The 23,262-nt window shown below is 37.5% G+C and overlaps 1 protein-coding gene across 1 annotated transcript in view; it reads right to left on the reverse strand.

The window, feature by feature from the left end:
* The window catches only part of LOC138082302 (transmembrane protease serine 11C-like), a 63,990-nt gene that overhangs the window by 36,765 nt on the left and 3,963 nt on the right, over nucleotides 1-23,262 (reverse strand). The window contains exons 2-3 of the mRNA XM_068975595.1: nucleotides 21,625-21,740; nucleotides 12,215-12,333 (exon numbers count right to left, since the gene is read on the reverse strand). Of these exons, the coding sequence (XP_068831696.1) occupies nucleotides 12,215-12,333; nucleotides 21,625-21,740 (235 nt within the window). The remainder of the gene's footprint in view (nucleotides 1-12,214; nucleotides 12,334-21,624; nucleotides 21,741-23,262) is intronic.

Below are 23,262 nucleotides of genomic sequence, written 5' to 3' on the forward strand. Positions count from 1 at the left end.
GATGCTTTTGAAATGTGGTGTTGGAGAAGACTCCTGAGAGTCCCTTGGACTGCAAGGAGATCCAACCAGTCCATCCTGAAGGAGATCAGCCCTGGGATTTCTTTGGAAGGAATGATGCTGAAGCTGAAACTCCAGTACTTTGGCCACCTCATGTGAAGAGTTGACTCATTGGAAAAGACTCTGATGCTGGGAGGGATTGGAGGCAGGAGGAGAAGAGGATGACAGAGGATGAGATGGCTGGATGGCATCACTGACTCGATGGACGTGAGTCTGAGTGAACTCCAGGAGTTGGTGATGGACAGGGAGGCCTGGCGTGCTGCAATTCATGGAGTCGCAAAGAGTCAGACATGACTGAGTGACTGAAGGGAACTAAACTGACTGAAATAAAACTAAAGGTTGAGAACTGGAAAGCCAGAGTTTAGAACTTGAAAACACGTATCAAACATCAGATATGGGATGACAAAGTTAAGAGCAAATACCAAAGGGTCAAAAGGCAAAGATGTGGAGCAATAAAGAAATAAACACACAGAGATACATACAAAATGTGAAGCAGAAGGAAATTTGATTTGGTTCAGCACACAGATCCCAGTTGAAACAAAAGTGCTAGAAGACCATCTTGTTGGGTTCTGGAGAATCCTATAGAGAAGTAGGATTAGGTATGTGTGCCTGCTCAGTCCCTTCAGTCATGCCCAACTCTTTATGACCCTATGAACTATAGCCTGCCAGTTTCCTCTGTCAATGGGATTCTCCAGGCAAGAATACTGCAGTGTGTTGCCATGCCCTCCTCCAGGGACTCTTTCGACCCAGGGATAGAACCTGTCTCCTTTATCTTCTGCATTGCAGGTGGGTTCTTTACCACTGAGCCATTGGGGAAACCCAGGATTAGGTATAGAGCCTGGCAAATAAATCTCTCCTGCCTCTTTCTTACACTTAGTTCTGTAGAATTTTTTTTTTTTTTTAATGAAGCAGTGGAAACACTAGTTGTTGTTTTGGTGAAGGAAGAATGTTTTGCTTCTCCTTATGAAAGGGTAGGATTTTATTTATTTATTTTTTTACTTTATTTTACTTTACAATACTGTATTGTTTTTGCCATACATCAACATGAATCTGCCACGGGTGTACATGAGTTCCCAATCCTGAACCCCCCTCCCACCTCCCTCCACATACCATCTCTCTGGGTCATCCCAGTGCACCAGCCCCAAGCATCCTGTATCCTGCATCGAACCTAGACTGGTGATTCGTTTCTTACATGATGTTATACATGTTTCAATGCCATTCTCCCAAATCATCCCACCCTCCCCCTCTCCCACAGAGTCCAAAAGTCTGTTCTATACATCTGTGTCTCTTTTGCTATCTTGCATACAGAGTTAGCATTTTAAATCACAGGGATAGGTTGAATTATTTAATAAATACTGCCAACTCAACTGGCTCTCTATACTTGGGAAAAAATACATTTGGGCTCCTACATTGTACTAATTCGTGAAATGGCAACCCACTCCAGTATTCTTGTCTGGAGAATACCATGGACAGAGGAGCCTGGTGGGCTACAGTCCATGGGGTCGCAAAGTGTCAGACACGACTGAAGTGACTGAGAATCACCTTGTACTAAATTATTTCTGTGTGGATAAAGACTTAAAAATAGGGGGGAAAAACTCCCAAGGAAATTGGATACACCTCTTTTCATGGGCTGTGAAGTCCATTTGAATCAAGACCAAAAATTCAAAAAATTAAAATAAAGTCAACATAAGACCACATAAATAGTCAGATGGCAAAAAGTACATTTGGGAAGATATTTGCATGTGAATAGTAAAGAAAGTTTTAACATCTATAATTTACAGAGATATTTACAGATTAACAAGGATAAGCAAATGACACAATAGAAAAACTGGGCAAAGAAAGTAACAGGAAATTCACACATGAGCAAGCCCAAATGGTCAGTATGTAGAGAAAAAAATTCTCAACCTCATTACTAGTTAGAGAAAATGCAAATTAAATTAACAGTAGCATATACTTATCAAATTAGCACAAAGTTAAAACTGTGTACCTGTTGCTGGGGGGCAGGGGGTGGTAGAGGAAGAGTACTCAAATACACAACTAGTGGAAGTGTGAATTCTTTCAACTGTTTGGAAAACAATCTGGCAATGTTTCTTAAAATTAAAAATTCTCATCTGATTAAGAAATTTCAATCTAGAAACCTATCAAATCTATATAAGGATGTATATACAAGGACATTTTTGCAATGTTGGTCATATTAGTCAAAACCTGGAAACAAAGTACATAACTAGAAATACAGGAAAAATTGAATATATTGTGCTACATCCATACTGAGGAATATTATCCAGTCATAGGAAAGAATAGGTTAAACCTTTACATTGCCTTGGAGAGTATCTGTGAGATACTGCTGAGAAAAGCAAACAAATTTCAGAAGATTGTGTATAATATAAACCCTCTTCAGTAAAATACTGATAAATACTCCTACGGATTGTCTTTTCTATGTAGGCTAATTAATCAAGGAGGAGAATAAGAAAGGATATATACCATTTTGTCAATATGAATTACTTAGAGGTAGAGTTTGGGGATGTATGTTAGAGGGAGAGGAAGGAGTGGGAAAAAATAGGGAAAAAAGCAAAAGGAAGATTGAATTAAAAAAAATCCATTTATGTGTTTTACCCTATCCTTCCACTTGCGTAAGTTTTCATTTTAAGTTTATTTTTTATGTTTACATCTTTATATAAATATGAATGAACTTGAACATCTTTGGAGGTTTTAAAGCTGGTAAGTGATGTGATTTGATTTTCATTTTTAAAGGATCCCTTTAGCTCCTGTGTGAACGATAGATTTTAGGGAGATTAGGTGAAAGCAAAGAAGCCAGTTAGGAGGCAAGTGTAGGGGTTTAGGCAAGAAAGATAATAGGAGCTGCATTTAAGGAGAAAAATAGATAAAGTTATATTTTGGTGATGGAGTCAATAGAATGTACTAATTTGTTGATTGAGAAAAGTGTTTCTTTGTTAAGTGTTTAGGTTGAGCAGGTGGGTTGATTTTGGTGTTATTTACCGAGAAGTGTAGGCAGGAGGAGAAACAGGTCTTGGGGTAAAGATCTAGAGTTCCCTTTTTGGAGTCATCAATGTTGTTGGTTTTAAAGTTTGGATGAGGAAGTTAGAGGGAGTACAGATAGAGAAGAAAGGAGAAGATGAAAGGAAGAGGTAAGAAAGAGAAGGGAGGAGGTGGGGATTCTCTGGAAAATGCAGAGGGGATCACCTATATTTAGAGATCCTCAGATGATAGTGTGCATGCATGGTGAGTTACTTCAGTTATGTCCAGTCTTTTGCCACCCTATGGACTGTAGCCCACCAGGCTCCTCTGTCCATGAGATTCTCCAGGCAAGAATACTGGAATGAGTTGCCATGCCCTCCTCCAGGGGATCTTCCCAACCCAGGGATTCAACTCACATCTCTTAGATCTCCTACACTGGCAGGTGGGTTCTTTACCACTAGTGCCACCAGGGAAACCCTACAGATGATAAGGAACCACCCAAGGCAGCTGGGAAAGGCAGATAGTGAAGAAGAAGGAAAAATGAAGGAAGTGTCTTAGACACCAAAAAGAGAAAAGGAAGAAGGAAGAAGATAATAATGGGGCTAAGCTCAAGTAAGAAGTGACCATCAGATTTGGCAACAGTGAGGTCTTTGGTGACCTCTATAAGAATAATTGAATGGGGTAGAGAGAAAGAAATTCTAACTGGACAGGGTTAAAGTGAGATCAGGTGACAAGGAGGTGGAAACAGCACAGAAATCTAATTTTTTCAACAAAATTTTATTGAGAAGGAGAGCAGGAAACTGTTGCTGGAGGAGAACAGAGTCCAGAGCAACCTTTTTAGATGAGAGTGTGTGAGCTAGCTACTGATATCACTGAAGAACAGACCTGAAATACTGTACTGCACTCTGGAAGAGCAGTATCTTGTTTCCTGTAGAAAAGAAAGTGAAAGTCGCTCAGTTGTGTCTGACTCTTTGCTACCCCATGGACTTAATCCATGGAATTCTCCAGGCCAGAATATTGGAGTGGGTAACCTTTCCCTTCTCCAGGGGATCTTCCCAACCTAAGGATGGAACCTAGGTCTCCTGCATTGCTGGTGGATTCTTTACCAAATGAGCCACAAAAGAAAATCCTATGAAAAGAGGAAATGATGCAACTGCTTATATGCTCAGAATAATGTACCTGTTGTTAGCTCTCCTAGGCTGCAGAAATATTTCTGCTGATATACCTGAGCTATTTCATCACTTTTATTCTCTCACTTCTTCCTAACCCCCTTCCCCATGACTTTTTATTCTCCTATTTCCCCAAATATTATTCGAATATGAGGGAAAATTTGGGGCAATTTTACAGGGAGCATACCTGTAGCTGCTAAGTAAAGACACAGTGACAAAATTCATACCACACATTGTGATTTCTATAGATATTCAGAGATGGGAGACAACATTTTGAGTTGGAGTGGTTAGATAATAGCATCCTAGAATTGATAGTAATAAATCCACAGATTCATGGAATTTAAATCTGTAAACCACCTTAATATTAATTGGTCCTGTTCTTCAAATAACTAAACAGAATCTTGCCCAAGCTAACTACTTATGTAATAGAGTGATTATGCCAGAAATGCAAGCAATATTACTTCCTATATTTTCCAGATGGCTAGCTGATTGTCTTAACAATACTGAATTTGAAATAACATCTTTATCATAAAGGATTGTACTGAATTTGTGGTTAATTTGCAAAGGATTGACATAATTAAAATAAAGTTACATGTTTTTTCCCCTTATTTATTCTTTTATATTGTTTAACAAGATTTCATATTTTTATTCATATAGACTGTTTGTAATTTGTGTTAGTTTCATTCATGTATATCATATAGATTTTGTTGCGATTAAGTGGAGTTTAAAAATAATGTTTATATTTTGTTTCTTTTGGTAATTAAGAAAAATATTACTTTTTATATTTTGGTCTGGTAATTGGCCACCTTACAAAACTCTACTGTTGATTCTACTAATTTTTCAACTAAGTCTTTTGAGTATTTTAAGTATACAGAATACTGTCAGTAGGCTTCCCTGGTAGCTTAATGGTAAAGGATCTGCTTGCTAAGGCAGGAGACACAGGTTCAATCCCTAGGTCAGGAAGATCCCCTGGAGAAAGAAATGGTAACCCCTCCAGTATTCTTGCTTAGGAAAACTCATGGATAGAGGAGGCTGGTGGGCTATATTCCGTGGTGTCTCAGAAGAATTGGACACGACTTAGTGTCTTAACAACAACATTATCAGTAAATAATGACCTTTTCCTGCCGGGAGCCAGCATGGGGAATCCTGCCTGTGTGCAAAGGTCATGAGGAAGGGGGACTGACAAACGCAAAGGTGGGATCAGGCCTCAGGGGTCCCCCTGGATTTTCTCGAGCATCTACCCCCAAAACCAGAGTCTGCATGCTTTACTGCGTTATGCTTTCCACCTACTCTTCCGACATTACAGGGGGGCTGTCCCCCACCACCTTCCTCTGAAAGGAGTTAACTTGGAGCTCCAGTTAATAAGTCTCCTGGGTGTAACAAGAGTGTTTCAGTCCAAAAACTCCTCTGATGGCTCTCTAGCCTGCCTGACAAGTTTGTCCGGCCTCTTACAACCACACATAATTGTTCACAGCCTCCCAACCGTGAGAGGCATGAGATGTTTTGAACTTTCCAAATACAGAATCTTTTGAGAAATTAGAAATTATTAGTGGGTTGTTAGAAATATACCAGTAGGGGGTTTCATTGTTGAGCCAATATTTGCTGCTAAGTCTCCATATCCCTTGTCCCTTATATACATTAATTGATATAACTGGCATATGGGAAAAATAAGTAGCAATCTTTGATATTAATCACGTTAGACCTTAGGCTAGTAAATTCTTTTCTTGATTACAGCCCACTGCACCATTGCCCTGTAGGAATGCAACTTTATCTGGCGCCTTTGGAGGCTGGCGCCTGGTTTAAGAAAAATCACCCCTGGAAAAAATAAGTTTTCTGGTTGACTGACCATTATCAGAAAGAAAGGGTCATAAAATGTTAGCATGCCCCCTGGCCAGAAGATGATGTAAAATCACCTAAGACCTTTGTATGCATGCATAAAGAGTGCCTGGTCTCGATAAAGGTCAGGCCTGTTGACCCCGCATGACTTTGTATTATCCATTGATCTGTATGTATAACCTAAAGTATAAGAGCTTTCCTGAAAAATAAAGAGTTGGACCAGTTCCTGGAAAGACTGGTTTCCCCGTGTCGTCTTTTCTCTCGCTCTCCTTTTCAGGCTGAATTCCCGTTTGGAACACAGAGGCTCGCCGTGTCTACTAATTTTGCCTGGGCTTCTTAGACCTGATCGGGGAGGTGCTTTGCGTCTCCACTCCTTCTGCGGCCTCACGTAGACAGTGCAAGTCTCTTGCCTTGAGACTTTATTGGCTTCTTGTGTAAACCAAGGAATACAGCCTCTTTTCCCTATTATTTTCTCCATTACATTATTCTTCCCTAATCTCTCTTTATATCTCTGAATAAATAATCTTATCAGATTGCCGACACCGTCCCCACTTCAAATTACCCTGGATCCACCGGGGCTGGACCCCGGCATTTTCCTTCATTCTTTCCAATGTACATATATTACTTCCTTTCCTTTTTCTAATTGCATTGGAATAGACTTCTAGTAGAATATTTGATTCAGTCCTTTAATTAATTTACAATATATTATTTCCTGTAGAAATAATACCTTAAATTGATTAATTAATTAGTTATTCACTGTGACTTTCTTTCATAATTTTTGATTTCTCTGATCTCAAGGTTATTCCAAGTTTTTGTTGGAAAACTCACTTTCTTGGAGACCAGTATTTTTATCTCCAGGGAGTTATTTGTCAGCAACTGTGATGCTGAGATTTTGCAAATCTCTAGTTTTTATCTTCCAAAAACTCCTCACTCTTTTGGTGGCAACATTTCTGTCATTATAAGACACATTGTTTTTATTTGTTTTCTGTCATTTTAGTGAAATTTGAGGAGAGAGAGGGATAAATTTTCACTATTATTCAGCAATTTTGCTTTGGAAGTTAGGCTAGAAACACTTTGAAGGAATAAGTAATAAAATTTGGTGAATGGTTAGATAATGGAGAAGGAGGGGTCAAAATTGACCTTAAGATATGGTGGCTAGGTGAGTCTGAGAATGGGAATACCATGAATTAAAACCATGGAAAGAGACTAGAATCAAGATCAGAAATGATGCCTACTAATTTTTCCAGTAGTCATGTATGGATGTGAGAGTTGGACTGTGAAGAAAACTGAGCACCAAAGAATTGATGCTTTTGAACTGTGGTGTTGGAGAAGACCCTTGAGAGAACCTTGGACTGCAAGGAGATCCAACGAGTGCATTCTAAAGGAGATCAGTCCATTCTAAAGATCAGTTCTGGGTGTTCTTTGGAAGGAATGATGCTAAAGCTGAAACTCCAGTACTTTGGCCACCTGATGCGAAGAGTTGACTCATTGGAAAAGACTCTGATGCTGGGAGGGATTCGGGGCAGGAGGAAAAGGGGACGACAGAGGATGATATGGCTGGATGGCATCACCGACTCGATAGACATGAGTTTGAGTGAACTCCGGGAGTTGGTGATGGACAGGGAGGCCTGGAGTGCTGCGATTCATGGGGTTGCAAAGAGTCAGACATGACTGAGCGACTGAACTGAACTGAAATGATCCTTTAAAAAATTGCTTCAGAATGAACTCAGACACCCAGGCTTAGAGTATAATATTTGTTTAATAAGGTTTGTATAGCTGGATGATGTAGAACCATCCTTTGAGCGAATAGTAACTTTAGGCTTGGGGTGTTCCAAGAAGCTGTAAGGTGGATTTATGAGAGTTTCCCCAGTAACAGTCATATAATTCCTATTTTTAAGAGGGTCAGACTCTTGGCACACCCTGTAGGAAAAGGGTTGTTAGATATTTGACCTGAAACCAAATGCCAAGTTTCAGAAACTCACTTAGTTTCTCACTAACTTATGTTAGTGGGCATTATCAACCCCTGCCCCGGAAACCATGTCTGCAGACATCCTGCCCTGAGCATCTAGTATTTATTTCTTCTTTCCTTATGTTCCAATTGTATGAAAGAAAGCTAGTCCATCAGTAAGTTTTGTAAGTTTTCTTCATACCATTTGAAATATGAATAATGTCTCTGTAATATTGGTTGCATTTTTTATAAACCTTGGATATTCTTAGTTCCTTCATGTTAGAAACTTAATGCACAATGATTTTCATTTAATGTATCAGATTAGCACTTTTCTCAGTAGCTTATACTGGAGAGTACACAAAACTTTTCTGATAAGTTTTGAGGGGCATGAAACTGAATGAACACTAACCTAATTTTTACTCAACCTGAGACATTTCTAATCTGTATTAGACGGAACAGGAATCCTGAATATTATCCTTCACTTTGTTACCTTTTAAAAATCACATACTTCTAAGTCTGATGAATTCCATAGATGATCTATCATTTGGTAGACTGCAAGAAGAGTCGTAAGCATAAAGGTGTATATGCTTACACCAGGTTTAGGTTAGCTCAGCTGAATATTTGTTATTTGACAAATGCTATAGTTATATAACGACCAAAGATGCTCTCTGCTCTTGGATACTCTGGTAAGTGGTTTGATGTATAAGTTTGGCTGATCTGTTTCTTATGGATCATCTTAGATACCTTACACATACCAGGTATCATTTTGGTCATCTATAATCCACTGCATTTATATGTGAAAACTACATGGGAGTTGCTTAAACATTTTGGAATATATGACTGGTCATATGAAAGATGATGTAATCTGATGTGCACTTAAAATTTTATAATGTTCACATGCTCATTAATTATAGGGCAATACATCATGAAGAAGATGCAGGTATTGCAGTATAACTTTAGGTAAAATAACTTCTTTGTGCCTCAGTTTCTTCCTACAGAAAATGAGAATGCCAGGAGAATTAAATAAGTTAATATGTAAAGTGCTTAGACCAGTACTGACAATTAGTAAAGCTAATTTTTGTTGTTAAGGTACTGCCTCACTCCTAAATTTTGGAATTTATATTGACTATAGTGGGGCATTATATCTGCTGGGGAGCTACAAAAAGTAAGAAATTACAGATATTTCTCAAGTTTCCCACTGGAAAACCATATATTTAAAACATGAAAATGTTCTGTATTAAGGAACATGTATTCTCAGTAGTAAAAAATTAAATACTGTCATTCATAATAAAGCAACATCTCTCTTTATTCCTTTTCTTCTCTTAGAATGAATCATCACAAGAATTACTTAATGGAAATCAGGCTGTGTACATTGTAATTGTGACTAATAGCTAAGTTTGATGAATGTTCAGAATGCCATTTGGTACATTCTATCTCCATTTGGTTATCACTAGTGTTGTACTTATGGATGTTGTGTATATGGTAATACTTATAATACAAAGAACATTGGATTAAATGAAAATAGAGAGAAAGGCATGTAAAAGCAGGCATCCTGACCCATCTAAATGAAAAAAGTATGAGAAATATTTGGTGATTGTCTTAATACAGGTAGTTAGAAACTGGGAATGAGGGCTGCAAAACAAGCCTGAAACAAGATGTCAGGACATCTTAATGTTTGATTAACCAAGATGATATAACAATAGATCAGACTGATTGTTTTGGAATATTCATTTGTGAAGTAAACATAGGTTAATTTATTTGAATATCTTGATTTGAATTTATAGCATAAAAGGTGAATTTCTTAGTATAGGCGTATTTGAAGTTATTTTAAAGTTATACATTAGCTTTGTTATATGCTTATCTATTAATGGTACTCACTTTAGCCCTTATTCTAATTCTAAGGGCTTACAGATTAATAGAACTTCTGCTAAGATTATGACATATTTAACCTTCAGTTCAGTTCAGTCGCTCAGTCGTGTCTGACTCTTTGTGACCCCATGGACCGCAGCATGCCAGGCCTCCCTGTCCATCACCAACTCCCGGAGTTCACTCAAACTCACGTCCATCGAGTCAGTGATGCCATCCAGCCATCTCATCCTCTGTTGTCCCCTTCTCCTCCTGCCCCCAATTCCTTCCAGCATCAGAGTCTTTTCCAATGAGTCAACTCTTCGCATGAGGCGGCCAAAGTACTGGAGTTTCAGCTTTAGCATCATATCCTTCCAAAGAACACTCAGGGCTGATCTCCTTCAGAATGGACTGGTTGGATCTCCTTGCAGTCCAAGGGACTCTCAGGAGTCTTTTCCAACACCACAGTTCAAAAACATCAATTCTTCTGTGCTCAGCTTTCTTCACAGTCCAACTCTCACATCCATACATTATCACAGGAAAAACCATAGCCTTGACTAAACGGACTTTTGTTGGCAAAGTAATGTCTCTGCTTTTGAATATGCTATCTAGGTTGGTCATAACTTTTCTTCCAAGGAGTAAGCATCTTTTATGTCATGCCAAAAACATTCCCATGGTATTGTATCTGTGTTTGCCATCTCATTGTTAGTTGAAGTTGTGGGGAGATGAAATAACTTGTCTTAAGTCATACAGCTAATAAATGGTTAAACTTAGAATTGAACAAGGACTGAATCCAAAGCCTATTTATTAATCAGTGAGTTATATTGATTACTTCCATGTCATTTCCTTCTTTATCATAAAGCTAAATTAAAAGCAGGAATTTTCTTTCATTTTTTAATATACTAACTCTTTGTATAATGGTAAAAGTATACCAAAACTCTTTTTTTTTTTTTTTTGGTTCTTTTTATTTTTATTTTTTATTTTTAAATTTTTATTTTTACTTTATTTTACTTTACAATACTGTATTGGTTTTGCCATACATTGACATGAATCCACCACAGGTGTACATGCGATCCCAAACATGAACCCCCCTCCCACCTCCCTCCCCACAACATCCCTCTGGGTCATCCCCGTGCACCAGCCCCAAGCATGCTGTATCCTGCATCGGACATAGACTGGTGATTCGATTCTTACATGATAGCATACATGTTTCAATGCCATTCTCCCAAATCATCCCACCCTCTCCCTCTCCCTCTGAGTCCAAAAGTCCGCTATACACATCTGTGTCTTTTTTGCTGGCTTGCATACAGGGTCATCATTGCCATCTTTCTAAATTCCATATATATGTGTTAGTATACTGTATTGGTGTTTTTCTTTCTGGCTTACTTCACTCTGTATAATTGGCTCCAGTTTCATCCATCTCAACAGAACTGATTAAAATGTATTCTTTTTAATGGCTGAGTAATACTCCATTGTATATATGTACCATAGATTTCTTATCCATTCATCTGCTGATGGACATCGATTTATTAGAAACTGGGAGGTACTGAAATTCCTTAGAAAAACTACAAGCTTTTGTCAGAGAGAGTTAGGTCTGAAAATGTGTTGTCAAGAATCTGCTCAGGATAATGGGAGATGAATGATGCCACCACTACTCTTGCAGAATTTGGTTTGGTTGATAAATTTATTTGAGTTAAAGTGGCATCTATGATAAAGGAAGCTAATGTTAAAGGGGCAGTCAAGACTCTTCATTGGGTTTAACTTATAACAAAATATTGGAGAAGGAAATGGCAACCCACTCCAATATTCTTGCCTGGAGAATCCCATGGACAGAGGAGCCTGACAGGCTACAGTCTATGGGGTCGCAAGAGTCAGACACGACTGAGCAACTAAGCACAGCACAGCACACATAACAAAACGTACTCTTAAATAGACATTAATGTTTACATACACTGAGGTTTAACAAGAAGATCTTTATTTGGGGTTGTATGTTCTTTTCTACACTGACCATTTCTCTTCCTTGAATAACTGTTTAAATTAGAAGCAGAAACAACATGTCCTTTATCAGGTATCTTGGATATGGAATAAGTTTCATTCATTTAATTTTTAATACATTAAAAACCTTCTTTGAGTGTCTATCACAAAGTAGGTGTTAGGTGTTCTCAAAATATGTCTCTTACATTTTTCCTCCCATGCATGTTTTCTAACTGATTTTCTGAAAGGGCTGATTATCTTCATCTAGAAATGAGGTAGTGGCAAGAAATAATATAAAATTATAAATCATCTTCAACTTGGAAGGTGACTGCTAGGATTCAGGCATTTAAAGGAGGATAGCATTTAAAAAAAAAAAAAAAACAATGCTAAGAAAAGAATTTCAACTTACCAAAGATACTATCTTATTATTTAAGTCCATATATTCTTGTGAATATGGTTTTGCAAACTTGCTGTCATAGTCAATATTATTGACTTTAAAGCTGATATGATGGTAGAAATATGTCTTTCCTGAGAAGAAGAAAAAAGAAAAAACAGTTTTCATTTTGCTCATTGTATAACTGCTTTCATTCCTAAGAAAAATCTTGTGAAATATAATACTCCTATGAAATTTCAGGTAACTTGACATTTAAATAGTATTAGTTCCTAGTGATTGTTGAAGTAACTTTGCATATTAAATTATAACCTTGTCAAAGAACGTAAGTCATATTTTAGCATTCTAATAAAATTCTTCATATGAGTGACTGCAGTTAATTATTTTAAAAGATCTTTCTTAAACACTCACTAATAGTAAAAAAGAAAACAGCAAAGTAAAATGAGATATCATTTTTCTTGAATTGTATTGGCAAATGTGACAAAAATAATAATACTCAAACTGGAGTGCACTTAGATAAAATGATTTTAAGCTAAAAATAGTATTGAATAATAAGAGACAAAGAAGATCATAACATAATAATATATGTAATGATAAAAGGGGTCAATTCATTAAGAAGACAAAAAAATTTTAAATACATATGTACCCAACATCAGAGCATCTAAATACATTAAGTAAATACTGATAGATCTGAAGGGAGAAATAGACAATGATATAATAATAGTGTGTGTGTGTGTGTATGTGTGTGTGTGTGTGTGTGTGTGTATTTAGTCATTTCAGTTGCATCCAACTGTTTGCGACCCTGTGGACTAGAGCCCCCAGGTTCCTCTGTTCATGGGATTCTCCAGGCAAGAATATAGGAGTGGGTTGCCATGCCCTTCTCCAGGGAATCTTCATGACCCAGGGATCAAACCCTCTTCTTCCTCCTGCATTGCAGTAGGATTTTTTGCCCACTGAGCCATTGGGGAAGCCCCAAAGTTACCAGAATCAAGAAAACAACAAAATCAGAGCAGAAATAATGTGAAGCAAAGATCAAGGTTTCTTGAAACTTTAAACAAAATTTCAACAAAATTTAGCTAGACTGAGAAAAAGAGAGAAGAGTCAAAACCAGAATTAAGGAGAAAACTTTGCAACTGATACTACAGAAATACAAAGGATCATGAGACTACTATGAACAATTATGCACCAAAAAGTTGATTAACCTAGAAGAGATAGATACATTTTTAGAAACATACAACCTGCCAAGACTGAATCATGAAGAAACAGAAAATCTAAATGGACCAACAATGAGTTAGGAGTTTGAACCAATAATCAGAAACCTCCCCAAAGAGAAAAACCCAGGGCGAGATTGTTTCTCCAATGAATTCTACCAAACATTTAAGGAATTAATGTCAATCCTTCTCAAAATCATCTAAAAAATAGAAGAGAAAAGGACATTTCTAAATTCATTTTTTTGTTGTTTAGTTGCTAAGTCATGTCTGACTCTGCAGCCCCATGGATTGTAGCCTGCCAGGCTCCTCTGTTTTGCTATCTCCCAAGTAGGAATACTGGAGTGGGCTGTCATTTCCTTCTCCAGGAGATATTTCGACCCAGGAATTGAGCTGAACTCTTCTGCATTGGCAGGTGAATTCTTTACCACTGAGCCACCAGGGAAGCTCAAACTCACTTTACAAGGCCAGTATTACCCTAATAGCAAAACCAGATTAGGACACTGCAATAAAATCCCTAAGGAATATGGTGCAAAAATCCTCAACAAAATGATAGCAGACTGAATTTAACTATTAATACGTGTTAAAAGGATCATACATCATAATTGAGATGTATCCCTGGAATTGAAGGATAGTTCAATATACACAAATCAATAAATTTGATATGCCATATTAATAGAATGACAGGTAAAAATCACTGATCATTCTCAATTGAGGCAGAAAAAGCATTTGACAAAATATAACCTTTCACATTATAAAAACCTAAGGGAGCAAGCCTCAACATAATGAAGATGATACATGACAAATCCATGGTCAGCATGATAATCAAGGATGTAAGGTTGAAAGGTCAGGAACAAGATAAGGGTACCCATTCTCACTACTCCTATTTGACATAGTTCTAGAAATCCTAGCCAGAGCAATCAGGCAAGAGAAAGAAATAAAAGGCATCCAAATTAGAAAGGTAGAAGGAAAATTGTGATTTGCACATGGATGATCTTATATACAGAAAGTCCTATAAACTCTGCCAAAAAACTGTTAGAACTAATTGAGTCAGTAAAGTTGTTGGATACAAAATCAGTTGTGTTTCTATACACTAACAATGAAACATCTGAAATAATGTATAAGCATATTGTGATAATCATTTTATATAATATATAAGTGTATAGTAGTAACCATTTTGCAATATATAAGTATATCAAATCAACTTGTTATATACCTTCAACTGACATTAATGTCATATGTCAATTATATTTAAGTAAAGCTGGCAAAAGAAAGTTTCAAAGGAACATAGTATTTTTGTCATTATATATTTTTATTCATAAATACTGTATGACTTCTTAATTTTCCATTAGGATATCAGGGTTGAAAATCTAGGCCATTAAGATAGTATTAGGCTTTATTAATGTGTTGAACTACTAAGAGAATTTTAAACACTAGAAAGGAAAGCCATTCCCTAGGTCTGTTATCCTGTTAGAGCTCTGAGTCCTGAATTAGAAGATAAAGTGGTAAATTGAGTGCCACTGTTGGCATTCAAAGGAACTATCAGACTATTATATTAAAAGATTAGCTTCTGTCCTTCAAATGTAACCTAGACCTTAAGCAAGAAAAATTATGGATTATGATCTAAGTATTATTTTGATTGGTTTTTCCTTCCTAGAAGAGTCACATTTTTCAAAGGTTCCAGGTCACATTCTGGGCTAGGGTAAAGAGCTTCGGGGAGGACTATTATCCTGACCAGTTTTTCTCTCTGTGTCTTTACTTATTTTTGTTTGATTTCCAAGTGGTTTTTAAAACTGAGATATAATTGACATACAACATTATATTAGTTTCATGTGTGGTGGTGGTAGTTTAGTCGCTAAGTCATGTCCGACTCGTGACCCCATAGACTATAGCCCACCAGGATCCTCTGTCCATGGGATTTTCCAGGCAAGAATACTGGAGTGGGTTGCCATTTCCTTCTCCAGGGAATCTTCCCAACTCAGGGCTTGAACCCAGCTCTCCTACACTGCAGGCAGATTCTTTACCAACTGAGCTACCAGAGTTTCATGTGTACAACATAATGATTCAATATATGTACATATTGAAAAATGATCACCATAATGTCTAGTTAACATCCTTCCAAGTGATTTTTATGCATATTAAAGCTTGAAAAGCAGGGTTTAGATAAGTGGCCCTAAGCCCGCATTTTCAATTAAGATCACATGTGGACTTTGAAGAACTATCATTCTTTGTGTCTTCTCCCACAGATCTGTTTATTGGACTCGGTGGGAGCATGAATGTTGTTTTAATTAAGAGCTCTAGATGATTCTGAGGCCAGGGTTAAGTATCTGGGCTCCCGAGCATATTTATGAGGGTTGGATTCAGCCTTTGGTCCTAGGGTAGATAACAGGGTCTGTTCTCCATGGGTTTGGTAGAGGCAGAGTGGTGCAGCCCACATTAGTCATTGTGTAGCAAAATTTGGGACATTTGTGGGAAGGGAGGGTCCTCAAAGACAGAGAAGAAGCTCAAAGTTTGTTCTTCATATAGGAGTCATCTTTCCTGAATCTCTCCTGAGACAGGGAAGTGTAGACATTCCTGAATTTCCAGGCCCTTCTGCCTGTGGCCATGGTGGTAGCAGGTAAGGGTCTGTACTGAAGTTTTTAAAGGCATATTCTAAAGTGCTGCTGTGATTTCTCCGCATTATTTCACTTGAGGAAGAAACCTCGAGGAGGAAGCGGAAGAGGAAGACATAGCAGGTTCTCAGGTAAATGTCCTGTTAGGGGCTATGTCCTCCTTACTTCTTGAAATGCCATGGTTTTGCAAATGAAAAATTTTACTTTTGTACCTCTGGTGTTCCTGCCTAACAAGTTTTTTCAACTTTTTTTCTTCTTTCCTGTGATAGTCAAGGTTAAGTCTTTATACTACGTCTTTCCTATATCCCAAATTCTTCTTTTCTTTCTCTGTTCAGATTTCTGATGGGCCTTTAGCAAATTAATGACTTGCAACTACAGAAAATTTTCCCTTTGTGCTAGATCACTTGGGAAGTTAGTGATAGCTAAAATTCCTATGTGGGATGAAGTGGGGGCCTGGGATTATCAGTGAAGGGAAATGTAGTGTTTAGTTCCTACATGGATGCTCCATCAGTTCTCTGTAGACTAAGATTAAGAAAATGCACTTCTAGAGAGGATGGCATTAATGATCCAGAATAACATAGACTTTTCTAAAAAAGAAGAGTAATTATGAGACACAGCCTCTCTAGAATATGGGAGTTCTTTGTGGCTTGACATTTGAATAAGACTGATGTTTTTTATGACTAGATTTAGATTATGATTTGCTTATTTTTCTGCCAATAAATATCACAACAGTTATATGTCCTTCAGCAAATATTAGGCACCTGATATCAGTTTGTCCCATTACAGCTGTTGTTATTCATTTGGTCCATGTGCCAGATTTTTCCCCTACTGTTGTATCTTTCCAAAACTACTGAGAAGTAATAAAAAAAAAATGCTGTTAAGGAAATAGATTTATGTTGAATTTTCTACTTGTTCTGTGATAAATAGAACTCTTTCTGTGGTAAGGACCATACATGTATTGTGGGCTTATAATTTAACTGATAACAGCATTTGTGTACTTGTCCTTGAATTTTCCACCCCTAGCTCTTTCTCACACATGGTGACTTATTTGCTCAAAACTGGATTCTGGTGGCCACCAATTGCTCCCATTTTTGGCTGCTATCATCTTAAAAAATGAATCACCTGAAATACTACCAACTTGGTCCTTGGTTTCTGTTCTCAATGTTTAGGACTTGTTAAAAGTAGTTCTCTAGACTAGGATCTAGAGAGTCAAAGAAATACTTTTTTCCAAAGCCTACTAGTTAACTTTAAACGTAGCCCTGAAAAGAAAGTCTAGGAAAAGTATCTCATATATTTACTAATATCATTTTGTTCCTTGCTAAGGAGCAAAAACAAAAACAAAGAAAATAAATTTCAATTCAAGAAGGAATGATTTTTGCCTTGACTCTGTTTTCCCTTTCTTTTCCTGTTCCTTGAAAGTGAGATTGCTATTTTTGGATTAACAGTTTCCATTTACAGTTGGCACGGGAATACTTGAAATTTCCTGAATTACCAGTAGTGAGAAAACCATCCAGATAGATTAACATTCTCCATGCATATTCCGAAACTTCCCTGGAAGTCTCATCTGCTCATTTCCTTATCAATTACTCACAGCCTAGCCTAGATAGAATTTTAAATTCCCAAGGAAGACACTATGCGCTACTTCTTGATATTCTGCCTTCTCTTTTCCTATAGCAATATAGTTCGTGATTTTTAACTGAGGAGATTCTATCCAGAAATAAAAATCTATACTTTTCTGCCCCTGTTTATTCCATCTGGGAGTGATGGAGTGCACTTAGGTTCTGACAAATGGAATGAAAGGGAAAATGGTATGTGCAGCTCCTGAGATGTTTTCTTATTGATAGAAAGCATGCTCATCTCCTTCCTACTCTGCCTTCTGTCTGGCTGGAATGAGAACTTAATGGTCAGAACTGACACCATCACTTTGAACATTAAGATCTGGACAATGGTAGCATAGCAAGATTGAAGGAGACTGGGTCCCTGAAATCTTGAAGTGACAAACTGAACCTGAGTCACTGACCTCTAAACTTATTTGTACCTTATTTGTACCTCTGAATCTTATAGTATATCTGTCTCCTTCCAGATCAATAGTTCTGACTTTGGCCGAACATTAGAACCATCTGGGGAGCTTTTAAAAGTTAGAATTTCCATTCCACACAGCATTTTTGAGTGGAGCTTTTGTATTAGTACTCTTTTAAAAAGCTTTCCAGGTGATTCTAAAGTGCAGTCAGGGCTAAAATTTATTACTCTAGATCAGGGATGAGCAAACTACGAAATTTAGCCTGCTGCTGAGTTTTGTATGGCCTATGAGCTACGACTCATAGACTATTTTCTTGGGCTCCAAAATCACTGTGGATGGTGACTGCAGCCATGAAATTAAAAGGCACTTGCTCCTTGGAAGAGAAGCAAAATGGCAAATCTAGACAGTGTATTAAAAAGCAGAGATATTACTTTGCCTACGAAAGTCCCTATAGTCAAAGATATGGTTTTTACAGTAGTTATGTACAGATGTGAGAGCTGGACAGTAAAAAGGCTGAGTGCTGAAGAACTGATGCTTTTGAACCATGGTGCTGGAGAAGACTCTTGAGAGTCCCTTGGACAGCAAGAAGATCAAAGCAGTCAATCAGAAAGGAAATCAACCCTGAATATTCATTGGAAGGACTGATGCTGAAGCTGAAGCTCTAATACTTTGGCCACCTGATTCTATGAGCTGACTCATTAGAAAAGATATTGATGCTGGGAAGGATTGAAGGCAGGTGGAGAAGGGGACAACAGAGGATGAGATGGTTGGATGGCATGGCATTCATACTAATTTCTCCCATGAGTAGTTTCTTCTGGGCCCACTGAAATTATCTGAATTTAATTGTTTTAGAATAAACTGCAAGTGGTGATTATGTATATAATATGCATATCATATGCATATAATGTATAAAATATGTGTATTATATATATATATTGGGCTACCCCTGATGGCTCAGATGGTAAAGAATCTGCCTGCAGTGCAGGAGACCTGGGCTCAATCCCTGGATCAGGAAAATCCCCTGGAGCAGGAAATGGCTAACCATGGCAATATTCTTGCCTGGAGAATTCCATGGACAGAGTAGCCTGGTGGGCTACAATCCATGGGGTCACAAAAAGTCAGACATGACCGAGCAACTAACACTTTCATTTTCATATATACATTATATACAACATGATGCATATATTTGTACTATATACACATGTATATAGACTGATATTTCAAACAAGAATATTGCATAGGAAAAATTTGATTTAATTCGTTAGTATTAAAAAGTCTTACAGTCACTATAAATACAAAACAGGATCTTGATTCAGAAAGTAAGATATCCAGGTCCATTTAATAATCAAAATTTGAACTTAATTTAAAGTTGAGATAGTTTAATTCTCAACCTCTTTACCCACTAAGTCTGGCTATTCCTCCCTTTCCACTTAATTTACAGGATTTGGACCCCTGTAGGTGCCTACTTGAATGGTTGAGAATTTGGCATCTAGCTCTTGTGCTCTAGGAACTTAGTTTGTATTTAAAATTAACTTCTTTCTAGTTTTTTTTTTTCCTGAACTTTGACATTCATTTTTCTATTCATTACTGGTGATGTTTCAACTATAGTTCCTTTACACGAACAAATGTGATAATTCCAGCTTGACTTTACTTATTCCTTAGCATTTAAGTAGCTGGAGATACTTCCCATTCTTTAACTGAAGATCTAATTACCCCTCCAGGTGGCCTCTTGAAAAGGACCGAAGGTGATGGGGCTTTTTTCTAGGGTGGTCTATATCTGCTTCACAGGAAACATTTTATGCATTATTTGTCTCAAAGACTAGTTGTTCAAACGGCCCAAGGGTACTGTCTTCTCTTCACTCTGCTAAACAAGCACCACGTCTCTTGCCTTTTAGAATGTCCTCATGTGAGTCAGAGTCCAGTCCACTCTCTTCTTGGATCTGCAAGTGTTCTTAGGGTTGCACTGGTCTCTTTCAAAGTCCTTCTCTCAGCTTGATGTAAAGGGAAATACATCACGTATTCTTCACGTATCAGGGTGGTTGTAGTTGTATGGGAAATTACAATGCACCTATCTCTAAAGATAACCTATTCAAATATCCTTTCCTATCTCCAGTTTCTGGCACTTTTACACACTTGATGAAAGGCAACTTCTGTCTTGAGTGAGCACCTCTTACTCAAAAGTTTATGGGCATATACTATGACTATGACTCTTGTTCTGGCTGTGGTAGCAGCTGGCATTATAACCTACCTAATGATAGTGTTCACACAATTGTGTCTGTCTCTGGAAGATGAAACAGATGGTAGTAAAACACATAGTTACTGAGGAGATGGCCTCTTTATTCCATTACACACAACTCAATTTCTCTTTATCCAAGTTCTTGTCCTCTTATAAACTGAAATGAGTGTTTATTTAGCCAGAAAGCCTCTTTCTAAATGTATTAAAAAAAATACTACTATGATTTACAGCAGTTGTTCCCATCCTGTAAGCCATGAATTATACAGGGTAGGGGTAAGTTGGTAGTAGAGATGATTCTGGGGAAAAAAAAAATGTATATATACCAGGCATTTTTTCTATACTTAATAAAAAATAATTCTTATACATATATATATGTCATTTTCAAACATATATAGATGTAATTAAGCAGGTTAACTAAAAGCATTACTAAATTTATATTGTTTATGCCTTTTTTAATTCAAGAAATATTTATTCTCTTGAGGGAATGTAGGAAAAAAATTTTCCCTATAAAAAGTCCTCATTCTTAAAAAGGTTAGGAAAGAGGGGGTTAAAGACAGTAACAAGAATAGAACAAAAAACTTGGCACAAAAAGCTATTTTTAAGAAAAACAACCTGGAAGTAAAGCATTAGTAACTGAGCTGTGTCCTACTCTTTGTGACCCCATGGATTGTAGCCCTCCAGGCTCCTCTGTCCATGGGATTCTCCAGGCAAGAATACTGGAGTGACTTGCCATGCCCTCCTCCAGGGGATCTTCCTAACCCAGGGATCAAACTTGTGTCTCCTGCTTTGCACGCAGATTCTTTACCATCTGAGCCACAAGGAAAGCTCCCAGGATGACTCCACATTTTTTTCTATAGTATGCAAAATATAGAAAAATATTGTTCTGACCTTTGAAATTTTATTCCTCAATAATAGGGAAAATTCTACTTTTTAGTAAGAATTTTATGAGAAGAAAACTTAGTATAGAGAAAAAATTACAGGCCTTGGGATAAGAAAGCTTAGAATCCCATGTTATAGACTTATGTTTATTTGTTAACTCACTGAATTTCTCTTCAGAAAGTTCTATGTTCAGCAAAGGTAGGGACTATGACTACTTGATTCAATAATACATTGAATTGAGAACATCAATCTTTACCCAGAAACCACCACATCAAATGTTTGGATGCAAAATGCCCTAAGCCAAAGTTTTCTAAAGAACAATCTCATTAAATGTTATTAACCACAAGAAATTCTCTTTGTCTAGTAATCTTATCGGACTGCTTTCCTTCCCTCATTCTCAAAATTCCTAATTTTCCCAACAATGGAACCAATAATTCTGTATGATCAGAAAGTCAGACATATTGAGTACTCACCATAAGTGACAAAACAAACAATGAGTCCGATGACTAGTATGGCGATGACCATCGTTAAGATACCCAGGGTAATTTTTCCACACCTTGTGATTTTCATTTTTGTGTTTGAATCCATTCTTTTGAGTAGTAAGGATAAGGAAGCAAGTGTTAATATGAGCAAAATATAAGATACTTTCAGAAATAAACATGGACTTTGATGTAAAATATAAAAGTGCACTGTTTTTCATTAATTATGGACTCAGTGGACTGCTGAGTTTGTGTGTGTGTGTGTGTGTGTGTGTGTGAAGTCCCTCAGTTGTGTCCGACTCTTTGCGATCCCATGGATTGTAGTCTGCCAGGCTCCACTGTCCATGGGATTCTCCAGGCAAGAATACTGGAGTGGGTTGCCATTTCCTTCTCCAGGGGATCTTCCCAACCTAAGGATTGAACCCGGGTCTCCTGCATTGCAGGCAGATGCTTTATTCTGAGCCACCAGGGAAGCTGAGCTTGGGGAGCAATATGTAAAACTAGTGAATTAATATTGACCTGCTTATTTTTCAGCACATATGAATAATGTATTACTAAAATCAAACTTACTTCATTCAGCAAATATTTATAAATAGCCTACTAAGCATAGTTGTAGGAATAAAAATCTCTTTCCTTATGAAGATTACATTTTACTAAAGGGATATAGACAACAATTTGAGTATGTTTAATAAATAGAATGCATACTGGTAAAAAAAGGTAATAAGTACTGTAGGAAAAGTAGAGCTACATCAGGAATGTGAATGCGGGGGAAAGTGGTAAGAGTAATTCTTATTGGTACCAGCGTCCAGGTCGTATAAGGACTGTGGGTCATTGTAATAAATTTTTTTTTCCCTTTGAGTTAAGTGTGAACTTTGGAAGTCTTTGAATGGAAGACTATGATGATTTGGCCTAATTTCTTAATGAGATCCCTCTGACTGCTTTGTGGAAAGTAAATTATATATGACAAGGGTGGAAGCAGAGTGACAAGATAAGAAATGATAATAATTGGGGCACAATATGATGTTGACTTGGACCAGAGTGCTGGAGGTGGAGAAAATGAAAAGGATTTGAGTTGGATATATTCTGAATACAGAGTTGATAGAAGTTCCCGATGAACTGGTGGAGTGGATGGAAAAGACATGTGAAAGATTGTTTCCAGTTCTTTAGCTTGAGGGCTTGAGGGAGGGAGTTGTCTACATCTGAGATGGGAAGGCTATTTGAGAAGGTTTTTGAGATGATTATTATTTCAGTTTTATGTTTTAGATGTTCACTAGTCATCCAAGTGAAGATGCAGGTGGGATATAGAGGTCTGGGCTGGTGATATATATTTGGCACTCCTCAACATAGAGATTAGGCTCTGGGACCAGATGGCATTTTCAAAGGAGCTAGTGTAACTACAGAAAAATATCAAGAGATGATCACTGGGACACTCCCATTTTAAGAGATCAGGGAGAAGAGGAAGACCAAGCAAAGGAGACTGAGAGGAAGCCACCAATGCCAGTAGGAGGAAAACCAAGAAAATTGATGTCCTGGGAGCCAAAAGAAGTGTATCAAGGATTGCGTAGGGGATCAACTGTGTCAGATGATTGCCAATGGCTCATAAAATTGATGAGTGCTGAAAATTCATCATTG

This window comes from Capricornis sumatraensis, chromosome 7 (assembly GCF_032405125.1).
Source record: "Capricornis sumatraensis isolate serow.1 chromosome 7, serow.2, whole genome shotgun sequence".
NCBI classification, from domain to species: Eukaryota; Metazoa; Chordata; class Mammalia; order Artiodactyla; family Bovidae; genus Capricornis; species Capricornis sumatraensis.